The sequence below is a fragment of the Pleuronectes platessa genome, chromosome 19, assembly GCF_947347685.1.
Source record: "Pleuronectes platessa chromosome 19, fPlePla1.1, whole genome shotgun sequence".
Classification (NCBI taxonomy): domain Eukaryota; kingdom Metazoa; phylum Chordata; class Actinopteri; order Pleuronectiformes; family Pleuronectidae; genus Pleuronectes; species Pleuronectes platessa.
The window spans coordinates 19570639-19590188 of record NC_070644.1 but is presented as its reverse complement, the minus strand read 5'-3'; the positions used below and the strand labels follow the sequence as shown (position 1 = coordinate 19590188).

At 44.8% G+C, this 19550-nt stretch overlaps 3 protein-coding genes across 3 annotated transcripts; all 3 read right to left on the bottom strand.

The window, feature by feature from the left end:
• Positions 1–141: 141 nt before the first annotated feature.
• Positions 142–5820, bottom strand: slc30a5 (solute carrier family 30 member 5). The gene is made up of 16 exons (XM_053411985.1): positions 5332–5820; positions 4290–4412; positions 4096–4162; positions 3902–3987; positions 3684–3771; positions 3352–3439; positions 3150–3226; positions 2897–3067; positions 2505–2793; positions 2196–2404; positions 1929–2086; positions 1701–1830; positions 1295–1577; positions 982–1208; positions 533–661; positions 142–413 (listed from the first exon to the last, which is right to left on the bottom strand). The coding sequence occupies exons 1-16, from the start codon at positions 5400–5402 to the stop codon at positions 243–245; spliced, it is 2367 nt and encodes a 788-aa protein (XP_053267960.1). The 5' UTR covers positions 5403–5820; the 3' UTR covers positions 142–242.
• A 529-nt stretch (positions 5821–6349) lies between these two features.
• LOC128424752 (annexin A1) lies at positions 6350–10587 on the bottom strand. Its single transcript, XM_053411126.1, has 11 exons — positions 10380–10587; positions 9972–10077; positions 9676–9770; positions 9120–9233; positions 8632–8722; positions 8255–8391; positions 7685–7778; positions 7004–7099; positions 6828–6886; positions 6604–6726; positions 6350–6528 (listed from the first exon to the last, which is right to left on the bottom strand). Exons 1-11 carry the CDS (start codon positions 10446–10448, stop codon positions 6472–6474), a joined length of 1041 nt encoding a protein of 346 aa, XP_053267101.1. The 5' UTR covers positions 10449–10587; the 3' UTR covers positions 6350–6471.
• Positions 10588–11544: 957 nt separating this feature from the next.
• On the bottom strand, positions 11545–18702 carry tmc2a (transmembrane channel-like 2a). Its single transcript, XM_053411413.1, has 19 exons — positions 18666–18702; positions 18075–18117; positions 17541–17960; positions 17208–17363; positions 16669–16759; positions 16505–16586; positions 16312–16418; positions 15980–16078; positions 15609–15751; positions 15242–15389; positions 14906–15094; positions 14628–14807; positions 14217–14375; positions 13992–14120; positions 13340–13407; positions 12502–12867; positions 12235–12313; positions 11818–11965; positions 11545–11723 (listed from the first exon to the last, which is right to left on the bottom strand). Exons 1-19 carry the CDS (start codon positions 18700–18702, stop codon positions 11545–11547), a joined length of 2823 nt encoding a protein of 940 aa, XP_053267388.1.
• Between the last annotated feature and the right edge of the window lie 848 nt (positions 18703–19550).

Sequence of the window (19550 nt, the reverse complement as noted above, 5' to 3'; positions counted from 1 at the left end):
GGTTTCAGGCCTCTCAGCATTGGTTTAAAATAACAAAAGAAAAAGGGTTTTGACTTTTGGTGTGGAGAAAAAACATAAATCCAAATAAAAAAATGAATATTCAAGCAGCTGCAAACAAACAAACACAAGGCGACGCAATGATAAAACCAATATATTCAGATTTATTCAAACCACTCATACTTACACTGTACATTTCATAGGAAAGGAATCACTAAAGTTTCATTTGGTCCCACGGACGCACGTCACATGATGCACGTCCCGTCTTGCAGGTGTTTCACGGACTCCATCTGCTGCGTCATGGCCAGAACCTCGTGAAATCCGGTGCTGAGTCCGGACATGTGCTGAAAGTAGGCCTCCTTCTCCACCTGCACCGACAGGTTATTCACTCCGGCGTCTTTCAAAATGGCCGTCACCTGTGATCAAGGGGAAATAAGCGAAGGAATCAGAACCTGTCCTCTCGGTTCTAATGTTGAGGTAACGTTCAGGAAAAGGTTTATTGTGAGACGGTGAAAAGAAAGAACAGGAAGTGAACCTGCTGCACGATTCTCTGCTCCACCACATCGGCCATGATCTGGAGGTGGATGGTTCCTGCGACCACGCTGGCCGAGTGTCTCCAGAAATGAGCGTCTCTGTACGACAGAACTCCTTCGATCTTCTCAAGCTGGAGAAACACAGGGAAATAAAGACCAGGATATTTAAATATCTATAAGAACCCATGGCATAAAACATCATGTTATATACTAAGCATCATTTTTAACATGTTATATTGTGTTTGGGAGACTGTGTCAATGCTCAAAATATAAATAGATTTACGACAGGGCCTGTTAAACTCCTGACAGCTAGATGGCAGTATTCTTTAAATCATACTTGTGGTAAACCTTCAAAAAAAGACTCCACTGATTTCAGAATCAACATCACTTCACACTGAATGTGACAAAGAGACGTAGAGTAACATTGTTCTCACTGCATGTGACCTCTCACCTTCTCCAGAGCAATGTTCAGCTCCTTCTCGTTCTCCGGGGGGGATCGTAGAAGAAGAACCTCGCAGGCGTCCTTGATCAGAGGGATGACGCTGAGGAAGATGAGCGTGGCGATGAAGAGCGAGCAGATGGGGTCGGCGATCAACCAGCCGAACTGGCGGATGAGGATGGTGGAGATGATCACACCAACGCTGCCCAGAGTGTCGGCGAGGACGTGAAGGTAAACACCTGGAGTCAAATAAAGAGAAAACATGAGAACTCAAATCTGGTAACGCTTCCTTTCTATTGGGTTTGTTTCTGTGTAACACACACACCTCTCATGTTGGCGTTCATGCCTCCACCGCCACCTCCACCTCCACCTCCCGAGCCATGGGAGTGCCCGTGGCTGCCGTGTCCACTGTGCCCTCCGTGGGAGTGGCCGTGATTTCCGTGGGCGTGGCCGTGACCTCCGTGGGAGTGGCCATGCTCGCTGTGGGAGTGGCCATGGTGCGAGTTGCTGTGTTCATTCGATGAGCAGCTTTTGCCGCCGTGGCTGTGGGCGTGGCTGAACGCGCAGATCCCCACCAGGTTGACCAGCAGCCCCCCGACTGACACCGGCTACAGGACACAGGAGAACCAGAAAACAGTCAAAACAAATAGTAATGTCAAACTCATTTGAACTTGGTTTTTGGAAGAAGTGAGGAACCAAGTGTACATTCGGTCACAAGCCGTTTTCCTCACCGTCAGCATGTCTGTGTTGATATTGGGAGGATCCAACAAGCGACTGACTGACTCCATGAACACAAAGAAAGCGATGACCATCAGGAACAGGCCGTTGATGAATCCAGAAAGTATTTCAACACGACCATACCTGTAGGACATTTAAAAAAGCAGCAGCATCTTAAATACATTAAATGATTCCAACATCTCCGATCAAAGCAGTTTCACATGATCTCAATGGACTTTTACCCGTAAGAGAAAATCCTGGTGGCTTTCCAGCGAGTCATGAGGGCAGCAAACAGACCCAGGACCAGAGCGGAGCAGTCGAACAGCATGTGGAAGCCGTCAGAGATCAGCCCCAGACTGTTGGTCCAAACCCCGTAAAACAGCTCCACAAAGGTGAAGGCCTGAAACGCACAGAGCAATGCATCTCTAATTCCAAGTGTGAAAAGAGAGATCTAAACATTTCTCTACACGACGGGGTTCAGTTGTGAGTCTCTGTGACGCTGCACGTACCAGGTTGAGACAGAGGAAGTAGAAGATTTGTCTGGAGTCGTATTCCTCCAGGATCTGTTTCAGCGAGTCCTTGATGAACCGCGGGAGGGACTGGGACGTGTGCTGCAGGGCGTCGCCCATGAAGCTGTACAGGGGGGTCCCCTCAGGCGAGTAGCCCACCAGGGTGCCCTTCTGACCTTTCTTTGAAGGAGACGAGAGGATGCTGGTCGCTGTGGAAAGACATGATGGCGAAGGAGAGACAGTGAGACGAGATCAAGGCTGATATCTGCAGCTATAGAACAAAGAAGAGGTCGATTCCCTTCTTCTTACCCATGATGAAGAAGACGGCGCTGACCAACACTCCCCCGGAGAGCACGTGCTCCGTGCTGACCTGCTGCGGCGGTTTGCTCATGGAGCGCAGCTGGTCCGTCAGTGGGTGGGTCCAGAAGTTGGCGAGCAGCAGGGCGCTGAGGAAGAGGGCGATGGTGCCGTAGCGAGCACATCTGGGCGTCTCCATCTTGGCGCTGCAGACGGCCTCGACGTAGAACTCCAGGGTCATCACAGAGAAGATGATCATCCCGAAAGGAAGGATGAGGGACGACCAGGAGTCTACTTTACTCTGGAGTTGAGACAGAGTGAAAACACAGGAGAAAATCAATCACAATTTAAAAAGGGGATTAAGGACATTGTGATTTTGTCACAGTTTTTGTCTTTGCACTTACGTCTGTGGTCACTGAGAGCACGATGACCCAGGGCAGCAGAACCACGGCAGAAACCAGGTTGTCGAGGGCGTAGAGGCGTTTTGCTCCACCTAATTCCACTGATAACTTCCTGGAGAATGTGTGAAATCCAACTTTCAGACACAGGGAGGCCACCAGCAGCACAACTCCACCCTGACAGGAAGAAAAGACACAATTAACACAAAAGAAAATGAATGTAGGATGTAGTAAAATGTGTGGAGGGAGCCTCTCTTACTTTGTGATCTGCAACCCCTAAAAACGCGATGGCGGTGTAGAGGAAATGAGTGAGAGCGCTGTCGTGATGTCCCTCAGCTGTAAGAAAACCAGTCAAGGCAAACTCAACACAATCAGTGACGTATGATAAATGCACAACACAATCCAAGCAGGTCGACAAACAGTGCAAACAGTTGATGCTGTGTCTGAGGAGCAAAGGATACGGTGCTCGGCCATCTTTGCCATGAGATCATCGTTGTCAAAGAGGAAGAGGCAGATGACTGCGATGATGAAGAGGGCAGCACCTCTGGTCTGTGCAGAGTAAAGGACATGACTATAAGGTAAGACGATAAACCTGAGAGGGACGAACATTCAAGGCTCAGAGTGTGTGTGTGTGTGTGTGTGTGTGTGTGTGTGTGTGTGTGTGTGTGTGTGTGTGTGTGTGTGTGTGTGTGTGTGTGTGTGTGTGTGTGTGTGTGTGTGTGTGTGTGTGTGTGTGTGTGTGTGTGTGTGTGTGTGTGTGTGTGTGTGTGTGTGTGTGTGTGTGTCCTCCTACCTTAGAGGGTCCCCCCCCAGAGCTGGTGAACAGGACGCCCAGAAGGGCGATGACCACCACGTCACTATGCTCAAAAAGCAGCAGCGTCCTGTGGAAGCCAGGGTTTAATTATTAACACTGTCAAACACTCAGTAAACACACAGACAGTTAAATGAACTGACTCACACCCACAAACTTGATGTCTTACACAAGTTTCTGTTATATAGAAAACTATTCACCTGAGAGGTCCACAGAGAGTCAGACCGAAGAATCCCAGGAGAGACACGACACAGCTGAAAACAGCATGTTTCAGTAACTTTATCCACTAGAAAGAGAAACAGAGGCATTAATACAAAGAGTCAGTGTTAACATGTATGTCCTGGTTGTGTTGCATGATGGAGAAGTGGTGGATAGAAGCAGAAATCCAACACACCTGTCTTTTGGAGATGACTTTACCAGAGGAGAAAGGCTTTTGAAAGAAAAGCAGAATAACAGCGCTCCTGTAAAAGAGAAAACTCTCTGTCAGCATCTTATAAAAATACAGAGAAATACAACATAATACCAAATACGAGTTCAAAACGATCCTTGAAATTAAAAGTCACAAGTAATAAGCTCAGGATTACTCACCCTAGTTTCAGAATGAAGATGAACTGGACGATATGAACAACTTTAAGGATATCGTACGACTCAAAGATCCCAAGAGCTTTGAGGACCTTGGAGACGACCAGTAGAACAATGTACCTGGTTAACCTGAGGAGGAAACCACATAGAAGAGGATGTATTATCTACAGTCTCCTATACCTTAAATATCAAATATAACAATATTACGATGAATTATAACAGTTACAGTTGATTGTAAATAAAACATAAAAATAATGTGATCAAGACCTCCAGAGAGTTTTGTGGTTGCTTTGTTGAGGTACCGTTACTTATCTGAAGTAATTCTTTACAGTGTTGTGGAACAGCAGTGATCAGTGCACGATGAAGAACATGCAAAACACCAATGATGTTGTTTGTGTGTTCAAAGATAAAATACGATAAAATAATCATGTATTGGTTCTACAATGGGGGGAAATGGCAACATTAGAGCATCAAGAAATAAGTAATAATAAGTAACATGCAATACTCAAGTTTAATAAATAATATACTGAGGTGTAAGAATACTCAGAGGTTAGAATACTTCGGTGAAAGTAAACTCAGGTGTAGGAATACTTCGGTGAAAGAATACTTAGGTGAAAGAATACTTAGGTGTAGGAATACTCTGAGGTCAGAATACTTAGGTGAAAGTAAACTCAGGTGTAGGAATACTTTGGTGAAAGAATACTAGGGTGTAAGAATACTTAGGTGTAGAAATACTCAGAGGTAAGAATACTGAGGTGAAAGTAAACTCAGGTGTAGAAATACTTTGGTGAAAGAATACTAGGGTGTAAGAATACTCAGGTTTAAGAGTAGTCCGGTGTAAGAATACTTAGGTGAAAGAATACTAGGGTGTAAGAATACTCAGAGGTAAGAATACTGAGGTGAAAGTAAACTCAGGTGTAGGAATACTTTGGTGTAAGAATACTCAGGTGTAAGAATACTGGACACACCATTCATCTGACCTGTCTTCACCTCACGTATTCTATAGTAAACCTTCACACTACCAGGATGAGGTTAGACTGAGACCCACCTGGAGTTGGGCACCTCGACCACCCCCAGCTTCCCTCCTGAGAGCACGTTGCTGCTGTATTTATCCTCCATGTTCGAGCCTCCAGCCTCGACCTGTAGTTTCTGTCTCTGTTAGCTGATCATGTCCGCGGCCTGGAAGCTGAAGACAACCCGGTTACAGCCGGAGAACAGACCCGAGCTCCTCCAGGCTCTCACGCATCCTCCTGTTCGAACCGAGTCTGTTTAAACGACGTGTAAACACACAGACAGCAGCGGCTAGCCGGTTAGCCTGCTAGCTAACCCCTCTGGGAAGCTAGTGTGGCTTTTAATCCAGAGTTTCTCACCACGTCACGTCCGCTGGGAGAACGTCAAATTCACACGAGCGTAAAACGATAAATGTTTTTATATAAAAGTCTGATTTGACGATAATAAGCGACGAAGAGCGGAAAGTAGAAAGAAAACAAGTAGCTCCACAGCACTTCCGGACACGTCACGTAAGTGCGTCGCTCATGCGCAGTATAGGCTCTGCGCAGAACCGGAAGTTGACTAATGGTTTCTTCTTTTTATTTATTTATCTCAATTGAAAACTTGAAAACATCAAGACATTGAAGTCATAACAAATAAAAACAAATAACAAGGCACATTATGTAAGAAGTAAATGATATATAAAATATTAATAGTAAATATAATATAAAATGATAATTACAGTGATAGCAGATAATTAACCTTAAATGCATTAAAAGAAAAGTAACAAGCCTGTTTCAGATTACAGTTTTTTGTGTTAATGTTGGGAGTAAAAGTAAGAGACTGTCAGAAAAACAAATATTCACTTAAAGTACAGATACTTTAAAAATCTACTTAAGAACTGTGACAAAGTACTTTTTTACTACTTTACTTCCCATTCATGTTTTCTGCTTCTTTCTGATTAAATTCATTAAACATTTTAAAACCTGTCACCACAATTTAATCTCTAAAGAAAATAAAAGATTTCATTGATATTATAAATGTGTTTTATTCGTCAGAAAGAGAACACACAACAGTTATATTTATATATGTTTATTATGATCAGCTCAAAAAGACAAATTTATCAACGATATTTATTCATCTTAGGACATTTCTGTTGCCTCCCGAGGACACGATTGATCTCCAGAGCAGATCCAGGTCAGTGAGGTCCACACAGTCCCAGTAGAACCTTCTGATAATGTCCCTTTGTGTCATTCTGTAAAACAGACAAAGTGTGGTGAGCTGAGACAAACTGAAAATTAATTTTTTTACTTTAATTATCTCTTCCTACCAGTATATGCTCCTGAACGCTGACGTCGAACATGGCCCTGTATTCCTCCACGATCTTCTTCAGGTCGATCTCGGAGCGACTGACCAGCACCCGGATCAGCGTGTCCTCACATGTGCCGTGGCCCTGAGACGACAGAGCAGAACCTCCACATGTAAACACGCTTACTACACACGTATGTTGGTCATGACATATGCTGAGGGGACAGCAGAGGGGTTCATACGCACGTCCATGGCCTTGTGGAGCTTCTCAGCGAAGAACGCAGATTTGTTCCAGGCTATTTTCACTGAACGACAGAGACACAAATATGAAAACATGCAGCGATCAGACACACACGACACAGTGGACCAGCGGGAGGTCTCTGCTCGAGTCCTCCAGTGACACATGATGCCGTCATGCTTACCGATGTCCACGAGACAGTCCTCGATGTCTCCTTTCAGCTCCACGAACAAGGCCTTGGGGAGCGTGAGGTCACTGACGGAGGCGTACTCCTCGAACGCTAACGGGTAAACACAAACAAACAATATGGATTCAGGTATAAATGCTGCAGATGTGTCTCCAAACCAGCAAAGACCAACAACAGTTTTACGGTTAGAAGGTGATTGTTGTTGAAATTGTTGAAGATCAACAACCACAGGTAAAGCAGACGTGAAGATGTGAAGCTGTGTTCTGGACATCCAGCTCATGTCTTGATTCATGTACTTTAATGTTTGACATAGCTTGACGTCTGAAATATGTGAGTATGATTGAATAAATGCGATTTTAAAATCGATACAAATCTAAATATAGTGTATTTCCTCATTCAGGTTGAAATATTATTTACATATTCCTTTAAATAAGCAAACCACAGACTCACAGGAGGAATTAAAAAAAAGTTTAACATCTCTAAGTAGACATGAGCTCTGAGTTCCTCTTACGCTGCTGGGTGTGTTCCACCTGACACATGAGGGAGTGTGGTTCCACCAGTTTGTCCAGATGTGCGTTAGTGTGTGTGTGTGTATGTGTGTATTCTCTTTCAAATGCCAGTTTTCAATGTCTCAGCCTCTGAGGCGTGAAACCAGGTTCACAGGTTTCTAACACTCACTCTTGGAGAGCTGCGGCCCGCTCCTCGAGGTCAGGATTTCGATGAAGGTGGACACGTTGGTTCCTTTGGTGTTTTCACCGGCTTCAAACAGAATCTGCAGAGAGAAACAGTCACAGTCAACCTGCTGGTACTTTCCTTCATCACCACAAACACAAACACACACTTCAGTTTATTTAAAAACCGCTTCCACATTTGCACGATTTCATTTTATAAAATTAAAATGATCTCTATCCAGTCGAGGGTTTCAGCTCTGTACTAGAAACAATCTCCTGAAAAGACATATGACCATTAAGATTCACTGGTCATGCATGAGCCGGTGTAAACAGGAAGCCAACTCAACAACTGCACTTGGTTGTTGAGTTGCAGAAAATATAACAAACGAGAAAAATAAGCAAAATCTAGTTTCAAAACACATTTTTCTTATAAAAATGTGTTTTTATCTTCAGTAGGAACCAATGAGCTACAGACAGAACAGAAACGTCAGAGAGCATTGTTGGTTTTTGTCTTTTCAGGGGATTTGACCACAGAAACCAAAGAACAACATCGGTCAGTGGATTCTCCTGACTTCACCTTTGCGTCCTCTTCGGCCTGCCTCCTGTTGATTTCACTGCTCTCGTCTTTGTTGGCCTTCAACATGGCCAGAAGAGCCTCGGTGAGGTCGCCACTGGTCTCCTTCTCGATGACCGCCTCCAGCTCCTGACCGTACTCTGAGGGAACAGCAGCGCTTCAGCACAAACAACAACACACTCTGCAGGAAAATAATGACACAACTACAGCGGCTGTTTGCAGTAATAACAAGCAGGTGATGACAGAGCAGCACAGTCTGGGAGTTCAGTCTTATTGCACTGCCCCCCCCCACTGGAGACACTGACGTCTAAGTGTCAGCAACATGTCAGATAACATGTGAAAACCTTTCAGGATCAACTGCAGTGAAACAAACATCAAACCTTGTTTATAAACCGTCTTGAGTTCTCGAATCTCCTCGTTCGACCTCGTCGCCAGAACCTCGACCAGGACGTCCTCGTTTGTCCCGAAGCCCTGAGGGAAGCCAGGAGGAGGAGAGGAGATTTTAAAAAGCAATTTGATGGAGAAAATTGTTATTGTGTGGTGACAGTAATAAATAAACTGTAAATATTGATGAAATAAACAGATCAACCCTCAATGTGCGTGATGGATTTTGAATGTTTTATATGAAATGCTCAATTAAAGCTCCTCAAATTTTTGTTTTATTAAATGTCTTGTGTTCATGCGACATGTGCACAAACATCCTAAAAAGAAAAGAAGAATCATATCCTAAAACAATGTAGACAGTTATAGGAGACTGCTGAAAGACTGGTGACAGAAAACTGAATACCAAATCAGAGAAGACATCGCTTCTTGATGACAGAAAAGTTTAAAGACATCTTGGAATATTCTGGTGCCCCCTGATCTTTACCTTTGTGGCCTTCCTGATCAGGTGGGCGTCGAACTGAGCCGGCGTCATGAGCAGAGCCAGAGAGACGTCCTCCAAATCTGAGCGGAGAGCCGACTTCAGATCTTTCTCCAGCTTCTGCAACGAGACAGATGAAAACACGAGGAGACGACTGATCAGTAAAATGTGTTTATCTCCAAGATTCAGACAGGAAACTTTTAAATTATCAATTCAGTACATAGCAAACAAACTCATGTTGTAGCAGAGCATATTTAACTTTTAACTGTTTAGCTATTTATGAATTTAAATATTCATTTATAAGAGGAAGGCTTTTTCTCATATCCTTCAAAAACATTACAGCAGGGTCCTCTGATGACTAACATTTTAATAAAATTAAATTGTGAAAGAATAATGGAACTTGTGAAAGTGGAAAAATAAGAATTGCAATTGCAGCTTTAATTCTAACGCAGTGGATGTTTAAGTTGCAAATCTGTAAATGCAAATCATGTGACACAGCGACGTCAGAGTTTAAGTTGTCGTTTGTTTCTTGTGTCTCAGTAAAATGAATTATGTGTCTCACTTTCCCAGTGGAAGCTTCATACACGGTCTTGATCTTCTGCCGCTGCTCGTTGCTTCTTCTCACCAGGACGGCGATGATCACGTCCTCGTCCACTCCTGCAACGGACACGTGTATTTGTAAAGTTCATTATTCCAACACAGAGGACATTCAGTTTGATTTACATAAAAGTACAGAGCAGAACTTTAAAAACCCGATATTAAAAAGCCACCAAACAGGTTATGTCTAATTTAAACGCAGGATGAAATGAAGACACAGGATAATAGATCAGTTTTTAATTTAAACAACCACACACCCACCTTTACTCTTAATGGCGCTGTTGAGAACTGAGGCGTCGCTGCTGGCGCTGAAGTTCGGGTGGGGGGTGACGGTCCCATAATACTTAGGCTTGGGTTTACCCTTCACCTAAAACCACAGGCAGACACGGAGCAGAGCAACATTCAGCTGCAAACCATCAGGAATTCAGAAACTGTCAACTATGTTCATGCAGGTTTCATCATCACAAGTCAGAGACAGGGACAAGAAAGATGGAGGAGAAACGGAGGAGGAGGAGGTGTCAGCCAATCAAAAACAAAATCTATAAGAAATCCAAACACTGAAGCACTGAGGAGAATCATCAGAAAATGAAATGGATCTAAAACCAGAATGACACCGTGTTTAGAGAAGCATCGGGCATGTCCTTGCTCCTCCAGGTGATATCTACTCACTGTGACGGTGTCATTGTCAGGGTCTCTTTTGTGGATGATATCTTGGAAGAACCTCTTGAAGATCGACATCTTTACTCAGCTGGAAGGGTTTTAAAAACCAAAGAAGAAAGACCTCACCCTGGTGCTGGAGACCTGTCGTCACAGATCACTGCTCAACTCGGTCTCTGCAGCGTCTCCGCCCAATTCTGGGCAGACGATTCTCAAGCAGGTTTATTTTGCACCTGCGGACGTGAAGCAGCCAATCGCCTGCCTCCTCTCAGAGGCAACATTCCTGCAGGTTGACGGTCGGAGGCTTGGACACAACGGACTGGTTGGGTGACATGTGATTCACCCTGTAGCCAAACAACTTGTCATTCTCCCAGAAACACAGCAAAACTTGTCGGGTGAGATAAAGGGCGACTGAGGCTCATGATTTGAAAAGCTGTGGTGAAGTAAACTCACATAAATACAGATTTGACACGACACATTATTGGTTTTTGCACAATTACATGACTGAGCCTGATGCTTCTCATTCTTCTCCTGGGCTTTTTAAGTTTTAAACACTTTACGGTCGACTTTATGTTTGGAATAAATCGATTTATGAAGCTTTTTATGGGTCGAACATGTCTGATAAATATCAAAATGAGGTGCATCTGAAGAAGAGTGGGTTTAAGAGAGGAAGTAAAGATTTGTGCAGTGGATTTAGAAATAACCAACTTTTTGAATCTCTCTCTCCATGCTCCGCCCCTTCCACCAACTTTCATGAAAATCTGTTTCTTGCAAACAAACCAACACAAACTCACGGGTGAAAAGATTTAAAACTTTTACTGCAAAGACAGAATCTTAAATCACAAAGTCAACGTGAGAGAAAAGTTAAAAAACTGTGTTTACATACAATACAGGAACAAACCGAGAGGCCGGTGGGATGATGAGGCCAAATCACCACAAGAGAACAGGATGAAAATATGATGAGATTGAACTTTTCCTTTTGTTTTCGTGAGCGTGGACGTTAACAAACATAAACAAAACTAAATGAGACCAACTGTGTCTCTACCGTCCATCAAACGGACATGTTGGTGTCTGCTCATGTGGGTTTTTAATAGAGACCAGAGGGGGCGTCGTCCTCAAACATAAATAGTTTTTGGGGTGAACACATCCTGCAGAGGCCATGGGGTTTCCCAGCTTGTTATCTCGGGGGGGCCCCTCTGCCGCGGCCCCGGCCCGGACCTGGACCCGGACCCGGCCCTGCTCCTCTGGGCCCCGGAGGCCGACTCACCGGCCTCTGGGCGTTGGGGTTGGGCGATGCCAGAGTCACGTCTTTCTGCAGGTTGACTCCTCTGCCGGGCTTCGTCCTGGTCGGCCTTGCTTCCAGCTCCGGGGGGTTTTCTGTTGAGATGTAGAACAACATGTGAGGGTTCAGAACACAGAGGAAACCAGCTGGGAGTCATTTCAGATTCACAGGAACTTTGTGTCTCAGGTTTCTGACCAGGCTGTGGTGGAGGAGCCAGGGCGGCGGGGGAGCCGCTGGGCAGGAGGTCCTCCAGGTCTTTCATGACCTGATTGGTGCTGTCGGTGTTGTTCCTCCGGTTCTTCTCCTCGTCCCGAGCCTGGACGGGGAAAAGAGAGAGAGAGGGAGGGAGAAGAGGAGAAGAGGAAGACAAACATGTTAAATATATACCGAGGGACGGGTGATGGTCTATATTTTAGTTATTTTTAACTAATCACATCAAAAGACCAAAACCAACAAGCCAGAATTTTCATCTCTGACACAGAGCTCCTATATGATGTGGTAAGTCTGGTTCATCGATGTGATTCCATAGACTCTGGACACACAAACACAAAATCTACTCTCCATGTGTCAACATTGTGTGTTTACCATCTGCATCTTCTTCTTCAGCTCCATGTTGGAGTTCATGTAGGCCTCAGACACGGAGTTCAGGTAGTAGATGGCCAGTCTGTGCAGGAGAGATGAGAAGGTTCATGACAGCTCCCCAAAGAGAAGCAAAACTATCAAGATCTAAGTCCTGCCTCCTCCATGTTGGCAGATGGGACATGGACTTATTTTGAATATGTGTCGTCCATCTTTATTTACAGTCTATGTTGTGTGTGTGCATGTGATGGTTTGTGTCTCCTCCACACTCACACCATGAGTAGCACAGCCGGGATGATGAGGCCCGGGTTGGCTGCGTAGCTGAAGAGCGTCCCCAGGAAGGCGGGCAGGTCCAGGTCGATGGTCTCCATGATCACATCGAACATCTTGGGCTTCCCGCTGAAGGGGCCGCAGTCGAACGAGGGCGGCAGGGTCATGATGGTGTAGACCACCGGCAGCAGACTGAGGAAGAGGATGAGGAGCAGCAGGCCCATGTAGAAGTTGTTGGACTTGGAGGCCTTGAAGACTCTCTCGTGGGGCACGTTGGTGGCCATCACGGCCCAGCACTGGTAGTACATGGAGCTGAGGAGGCGGAGCACGTTGATGCCGACCAGCCCGGGAGCGTAGAACGCCCCCATCCTGAAAGCAGGGACTCAAGTTGTGACACACATCTTCAGAAACTTTACTTTTGATGGAACACTGTAAAAAGTGTGTGTAAAACTGCAAATTTAATAATGTAGACTATTTGTCCGTTTTTTCTTTCCTCTTGTGTGTCATGTAGGTTTTTAAAATATTCATAACACACATAACGAGTTGAAGGTGGAATGATGTTACACAACTTCATGTTACATATAATTGGTGATACTCAGTCTTATTCCAAATGCTGTTCATAATGCAGAGCGGCTCCGAGGCAACCGGAGTCCTTCACTGGATATCATCTATTCACTCAGTGATACCAGATACAGGCAGCAACACACACCCATACCTGTCGACTCACACTGACACACACACACACACACACACACACACACACACACACACACACACACACACACACTGGACCCCCGATCACACTGGTGAGCTTGTTGGTTATGTAAAGAAAAGTTTGTACCAGATCATCCCTTGGTTGAAAACTAATCCGAGAACATTTCCACTGATGTCGAACTCTCCATACGACGGCTGAAAGAGAGAAAGTGAATTAAATAAAACTTTACGAACAACAAAGATAAGGTTTTGCTTTTATATATTAATATTATTATAACAGTTAAATAACCTGTCCCTATAGGAGGCAGTATTTAATGATATTATCCTTAAATGCAAACTTAACTATATGAAGAATAATGGGAAAAGGGAAGAGAAAACCAAAGATATATAAATATATATATATATAAATTATATTATATTATACTGCATTACATTGCATATTGCAATCTGACACTGTTCATTGTTCACTATTTAGATATGTTTATGTCTAAATAAATGTTACTTTGAATAAATATTAGAAAAAGGGAGTAAATAAGAAGTAAATAGTGAGTATATATATATTGTTTCTTTTTATTGCTTTTCTTATGTGTTTTGTATTTATTGTGTTTTTATGTTTTTATGTTTCTATGTTCATCGTATGCACCAATAACCAGAGCAGATTCCTTGTAGGTGTAAACCTACTTGGCAAGAAAATACTTTCTGATTCTGATTCTGAAGATAAGACATTTTCTCTGTTGGAAAACTTCACTGAGCCGTTGACCATAATTTAAGAAACTCACAAATCCCGCCTCCAGGTCCCAGCACCAGCAGTAGTTCAGGAAGCGGACGATGACGGCTCTGGCGAAGTCTCCGATCAGAATGGTCAGGTAGGTCACCTGGATGTCCGACACCGTCAGCTTCACAAACTCCTGGAACCCACCGACAGCAGAGAGATGAGTTATGGATTCATCATAAATCAACTTCAATAACAAGTCTGTCACTAACTGTTACAGGGATTTCATTACAATGCCGACGGCTGTTTCCCAGCAGGGTCCTCGGATGACGTCGCCCGGGTCCATGGGCGGAGGAGTGATGCTGGAGTCGTTGATCAGACGGGTCATGTTGGCGTGGTACTCCTTCAAGGCCCAGAGGGAGGCGTTCCTTATGGAGTCCTCTTGTGCCAGCTGCAGAGGCACAAAGAAGATATTGAGAATCATCCGTGGGAGGATCTCCTGAGAACATCCAGGGCAGATTTAAGGAATCTGACAAACGGCAAGCGACAAGACAAAATGTCCAGTGTTTACGTTTAATATCAAACTTCAACTCAACCAAACAGCCGATGAACACGTCAATCAACCGAGGACCGGTCCGATCAACACGCCATCGACTGTCCGAGGAGCTTCACGGCGATTTGATCTCACTCGGTGGAATCTGACCTTGTTGTTGACCTCGTCGAACAGGGCGAACAGGAAGGTGTAGAGGTTTCCCAGGAAGAGGGCGAAGATGCGTCCCAGCTGCCACTTGAGGGCGATTCGAGGGTGGTAGTCCTCCAGCTCGGCGATGGTCTCAAACAGGGGAGGACACACCAGACCCAGCAGAGACATGATGAGCTCCAACTGGACCAAGACAGGAACACACTCAGATTATGAAAACACGAAGCAGCAGCAGCTTCATCCTCAGTCATCATCGGTAGTTCCCCTTTCACAGCCATTACCTCGTTCTTCTCGTACCAGCTGAGGTCGGTCCTGTTTGCGAACTCCTGAGACCTCTTCACCACGAAGTAGATGAGGTAGCCGCTGCCGCCCAGGCTGCAGAGGATCATGAAGTTCGCCATGACCCTGAGGAACCTCCGCAGGTGGATGTTCTCGTCCTTCTGGTTCTCCTGCTCGTCCACTATCGACTCCTGTTCGTGGCAGAACGGGAACCGGGAGGATTCACAATCAGCGGGGGGGAAATTCAAATCTGTCACTGCACGGAACTTCTGACAATAAAGTTCCCGTGTATTGTTGCATGTATTTGTGTGTAGTTAAACTGGTTTTGCGGTGGTTACCTTGAAGCTGGTGGTGATGGAGGCGTACTTGTTGTCGGCGGTCTCTGAGTTGCCGATGAGGTAATCCCAGCTGGTGAACATCTTCCAGGCAAATGTGAACTCTCCTTCCTCCCCGTCGCCCCCCCCCACGTCAGCGTTCTTCGCCATTCTGGAAAATAAATAAACATAACGTCCATATATGGACACGGGGACGGACAGAGATCCATACAAAGATTCCCAGTTTATATATCTTTAAGTTATTTTTATCCGGTGCATTCAAGAAACTATGTGAAACGAAATTTATATAACTTTTATAACATTATTAATAACACTGCTCAGGGACAGGTGAAGGAGGCGGTTTGAGTTTAAGTTTCTTTTCCGGACTCACGTGCGGATCACGACCATCAGGCTGTAGCCGAAGCTGCCGATCCCGACCATGAGGTAGGACAGAGGCAGCCGGAACTTCAACAGGCCGATGGTCCTCTGGTCGTTGTAGAATCCGTAAAACAGGACCGAGTATTTGCAGTAGCCCTGAGAAGAGAAGGGATTGTGTTTTATTTCTCATCGGGGTCGGTTTGTGTAACGTGGATTCACTGCCATGTTAGTGAGGAGGTTTTTAGAAAAGGATTTAGATCATTCTGGGTAAATAAAAAGTGCAAAGGACGTTAAATCTCACAACAATGGTCGATATGCAGAAAGCTTCAGGTGCACAGATGTTTAAATAATTGCTAAACATTTTTCAACATTTATCAAACCCACATTGAAGTCCATGAGGACAGAGTAGTCCTGAGCGGTGGGCTGGTCTGCTTTGGGGACAGTCTTCCTGGGAATCGAACCATAGGGAAGTCCCATCAGAACCTGCAAGTGAAAATATATGAATATGTAAAGTTATTAGTCTCATATTCCAACTTCTTCTATGTGCAATCCTGTTTATACTCTATGCATTTCGTTTACATAGTATTTTTTATATTTTTTTACATTTATAATGCTCCTGTTTTTATATTTCCCCAAACTCAAATTGAACATTAACTTCTTTATTACTTTTTTTTATAATAGATTTGAATGCAGTTTTCAGAAGCTCATCACTTCACCTCGGGGATGACCACCAGGCCGAAGGTGAAGCCGAACAGGACGAGGTTCATGCCGTACATCCAGCGCAGGAAGATGAAGTAAGACGCCACCGAGGACCCGAAGTGACCTGAGGACATTGAGAGGACAGTTTTGGACTCAGTGTGCGTCCCCAAGCTGTCACTGTCCCTCTGGTTAACAAGCTGCTGCTCTTACTTTCCACGTCCTTGATCTTCCTCTCCCAGGGGATACAGGCCGTCCGGAAATTCTCAAAATCCCTTTGGAACTTGATCCATTTCTGAGATTTAAAAGACGAGAGAGAAGTTAAATTTGAACAAACAACGACAGAAACGGACGCAAGAGAAAAGGTTGTTCTTCACCTTCGTCATCATCACTTTGTAGGCGTACCACTTCCTCCCTTTTCCTTTCCCCAGAGCTCCTTCAAACTTATCCACAAACTGTTGAGCCTCCCTGTGAAGAGACAAACTCTCAATTCTCTTACTTTTCCATTCACAGTCAGATGCAGAGGTCGACTGATACAAGACATATTAGTATCTGTGTTCATGTTTTTACATTTTTACAGATTAAATAATGCAGAAAAGATGTGCATCTATGTTTAAATGCTAAGTAGAAAGATTTATGAAATCAACTTCTAAGTATTTGGTTGTGTTTTCCCTTTATTCAATTTTATTTCAAAAGAAGTTTGAACTGGAAAAGAATCAAACCTTATTTCTTTGTTATGAGGGTTTGATTACGACATCTTATATATATTTGTTACTCTCTAGTATCGGCATCGAACCTGAAACATCCCCATCGCTCAGGCTCTGACCAGAAGTGTGACTTGGACGTTTCCCACGTGAAGCTCAGAGAAGAAGCTGCGTCACATCTTCCTCATGTAAAATTCAGAGCAGCAGATTACCTGAGGTGCGTGAGGCGCCGCTTCATCCTCCACGGCTTGTTCCTGATGGTGGTGATCAGTTTCTTTTTCTCCTCCACCTCCTCCATCAGTCGGCCCATCTCGCCCTCTGACATGGACTCCTCCTCCTCGTCGGAGTCGGAGTTGGAGGAGGATGAACTGGAGGAGGAGAGATGGAGGAGGAGAGATGGAGGGAGAAGCTTAGGAGGAGGAGGTTTCTGAGTTAAGATGCTTCTCTGGGAGGATTCATATGTTAAAGGATTATTGGTAATTATCATTGTTGATTAAACGGATGGATTGATTGAAAGAGAAATCTCCTACCTGTCATCCTTTTTCTTCTTCTTCTTCTTCTTGTCCTTGTCGTCCTCCTTGTCTTTCCCCTTGTCCTTTCCCTTGTCCTTCCCTTTGGCGTCCCCCTTCTTACCCTTACTCTCCTCCTCCTTCCCTCCCTTCTTCCCTCCTCCCTTCTTTCCCTTCTTTCCTTTCCCATCATCACTATCCTCCTCGTCGCTGTCCTGAGCTTTGCCTCCTCTTCTCTTATTGGCTGCTCCTCCTCGTTTCCTCTTGGGTGCTTCGTCCTCGCTCTCGTCTTCATCATCGTCGTCCTTGCCGCCACGTTTCTTGGCGGGCTTCTTCCTGTTGGCACCTCTGCGTCCCCTGGGAGCTTCATCTTCCTCCTCGTCTTCTTCGTCCTCGCTGGCAGGTTTTTTTCCTCGGCCTCTTCCCTTTGCACCTCCTCTTCCTGCCGCCGGTCTTCTGTTCCCTCTCCTCTGGGGGGCGCCAGCTGCTTCAACACAGAATCAAACGCACCACATTGTAATCCGATGACTTAAGTCAGGGCCTTAAAAGAATGTTTCCCGATTGATCCACTCACCGTCACTGTCACTCAAATCTTCATCGACCTCGATCCCGACTGCAGGACCACGAACAAAACAAGGAAATCAAACACTGAACAGAATCTGAACGTTTCCATTGTTTCTGTCTCGACCCATTTCAAATCTGTCCAATTAACTAATTAACTAATTGGACAGAGATGAAAATATTGGAGGCGGAGCTAATAATCAGGTTGTTACTATCGGACTAATATCGCCCTGAATGTTTTTAAGCTGATTTCAGAAAACACTGTTTTCAGGACTTAAAAAATACTCAAAGTGTCTTCGTAGGATAGAAAACTTCCAGTTGCATTGATAACAAATTATCTAACTATAGTTTCAGGAACTCAACAGCAGACGGAACCTCTGACAAAAGCTTCACAGAATTCAATCCTCCATTTAGCTCCTGCTGGTGGAAATGAGCCAAAAGAAATAGAAAACGTGTTCGGTGGCCTCATGGCTCAGTTACATCATTTGAAAAGTTTAATAAGTGTATACAATAAGTTGTATGAGAGAAAATATCAGAATATAAAAGGTCAATTTTCCGAAAACAATTGAAAATAAACCAAACCTTTGATGTTGAACTCACCGTCGTCCATTTGAAGAACCTCACTTTTTCTGGGCATGATGTCGAGAGGATGAGAAAAGAGCCTGTGTCCTGTGCAGTGTTGGATCCGTCTTCCTCTGGTTCTCCTGTGGTTCTCCTCTGGCTCTCCTCTGGTTCTCCTCTGGCTCTCCTCTGGCTCGGCCGCCCGCCAGCGTCCAACTCAGGTATCTGACGGAGCCGTCACGATGACGACAGCTGCTGCATGTGACCCACTCTCTACTGGAGCTGTTTGCAAGCTGCACTAAGTCACATCGTGGAGAGCAGAGGGGATTCCACTGAGGAGGGTCGAGCACAGAGTCGTGTGGAATCCTGCAGGAGACGGGAGATCTTAATATGACCCTGATGATCTGGAGCTCACCAGTGGTTCATGTCAGGGTCCAACTGACTCTCCAGGGAGACTCGGCTGCTTTGTTTTTCCTAAATGAGCAAAGAACCTCTTTACCTCCAACGCTGAAACACTCTCACTGGTCTGGTCATTGGAGACGACACACACACACACAATTACACACACACACACACACACACTCACGCATGCAGGAGAAGACCAGACGGCCTTAAGATTTAATGAAGGTTCAGGTTTCTGTGTGCAGGCCTCATTAGGCCAGCGGTAAATACCCAGTGACGAGCTAGAAGCTGCAGAATTTAATGGGATCTTTTATGTTCTGTTGGTTTTGGAGGTGAACAGTAGAATTATTGCAGGAAGATGAGTCAGCGGCCTGAAGCCCAGACTGACAGCTGCTCCCTGTGTGTGTTTGTGTGTTTGTGTTTTTGTGTGTGTGTGTGTGCAGAACTGGAAACTGTGCAGAGAAGCTCCTCATTAAATAATGAGAGTACAGCTCATTTTTCACGTCCAAAATGATTCTATTA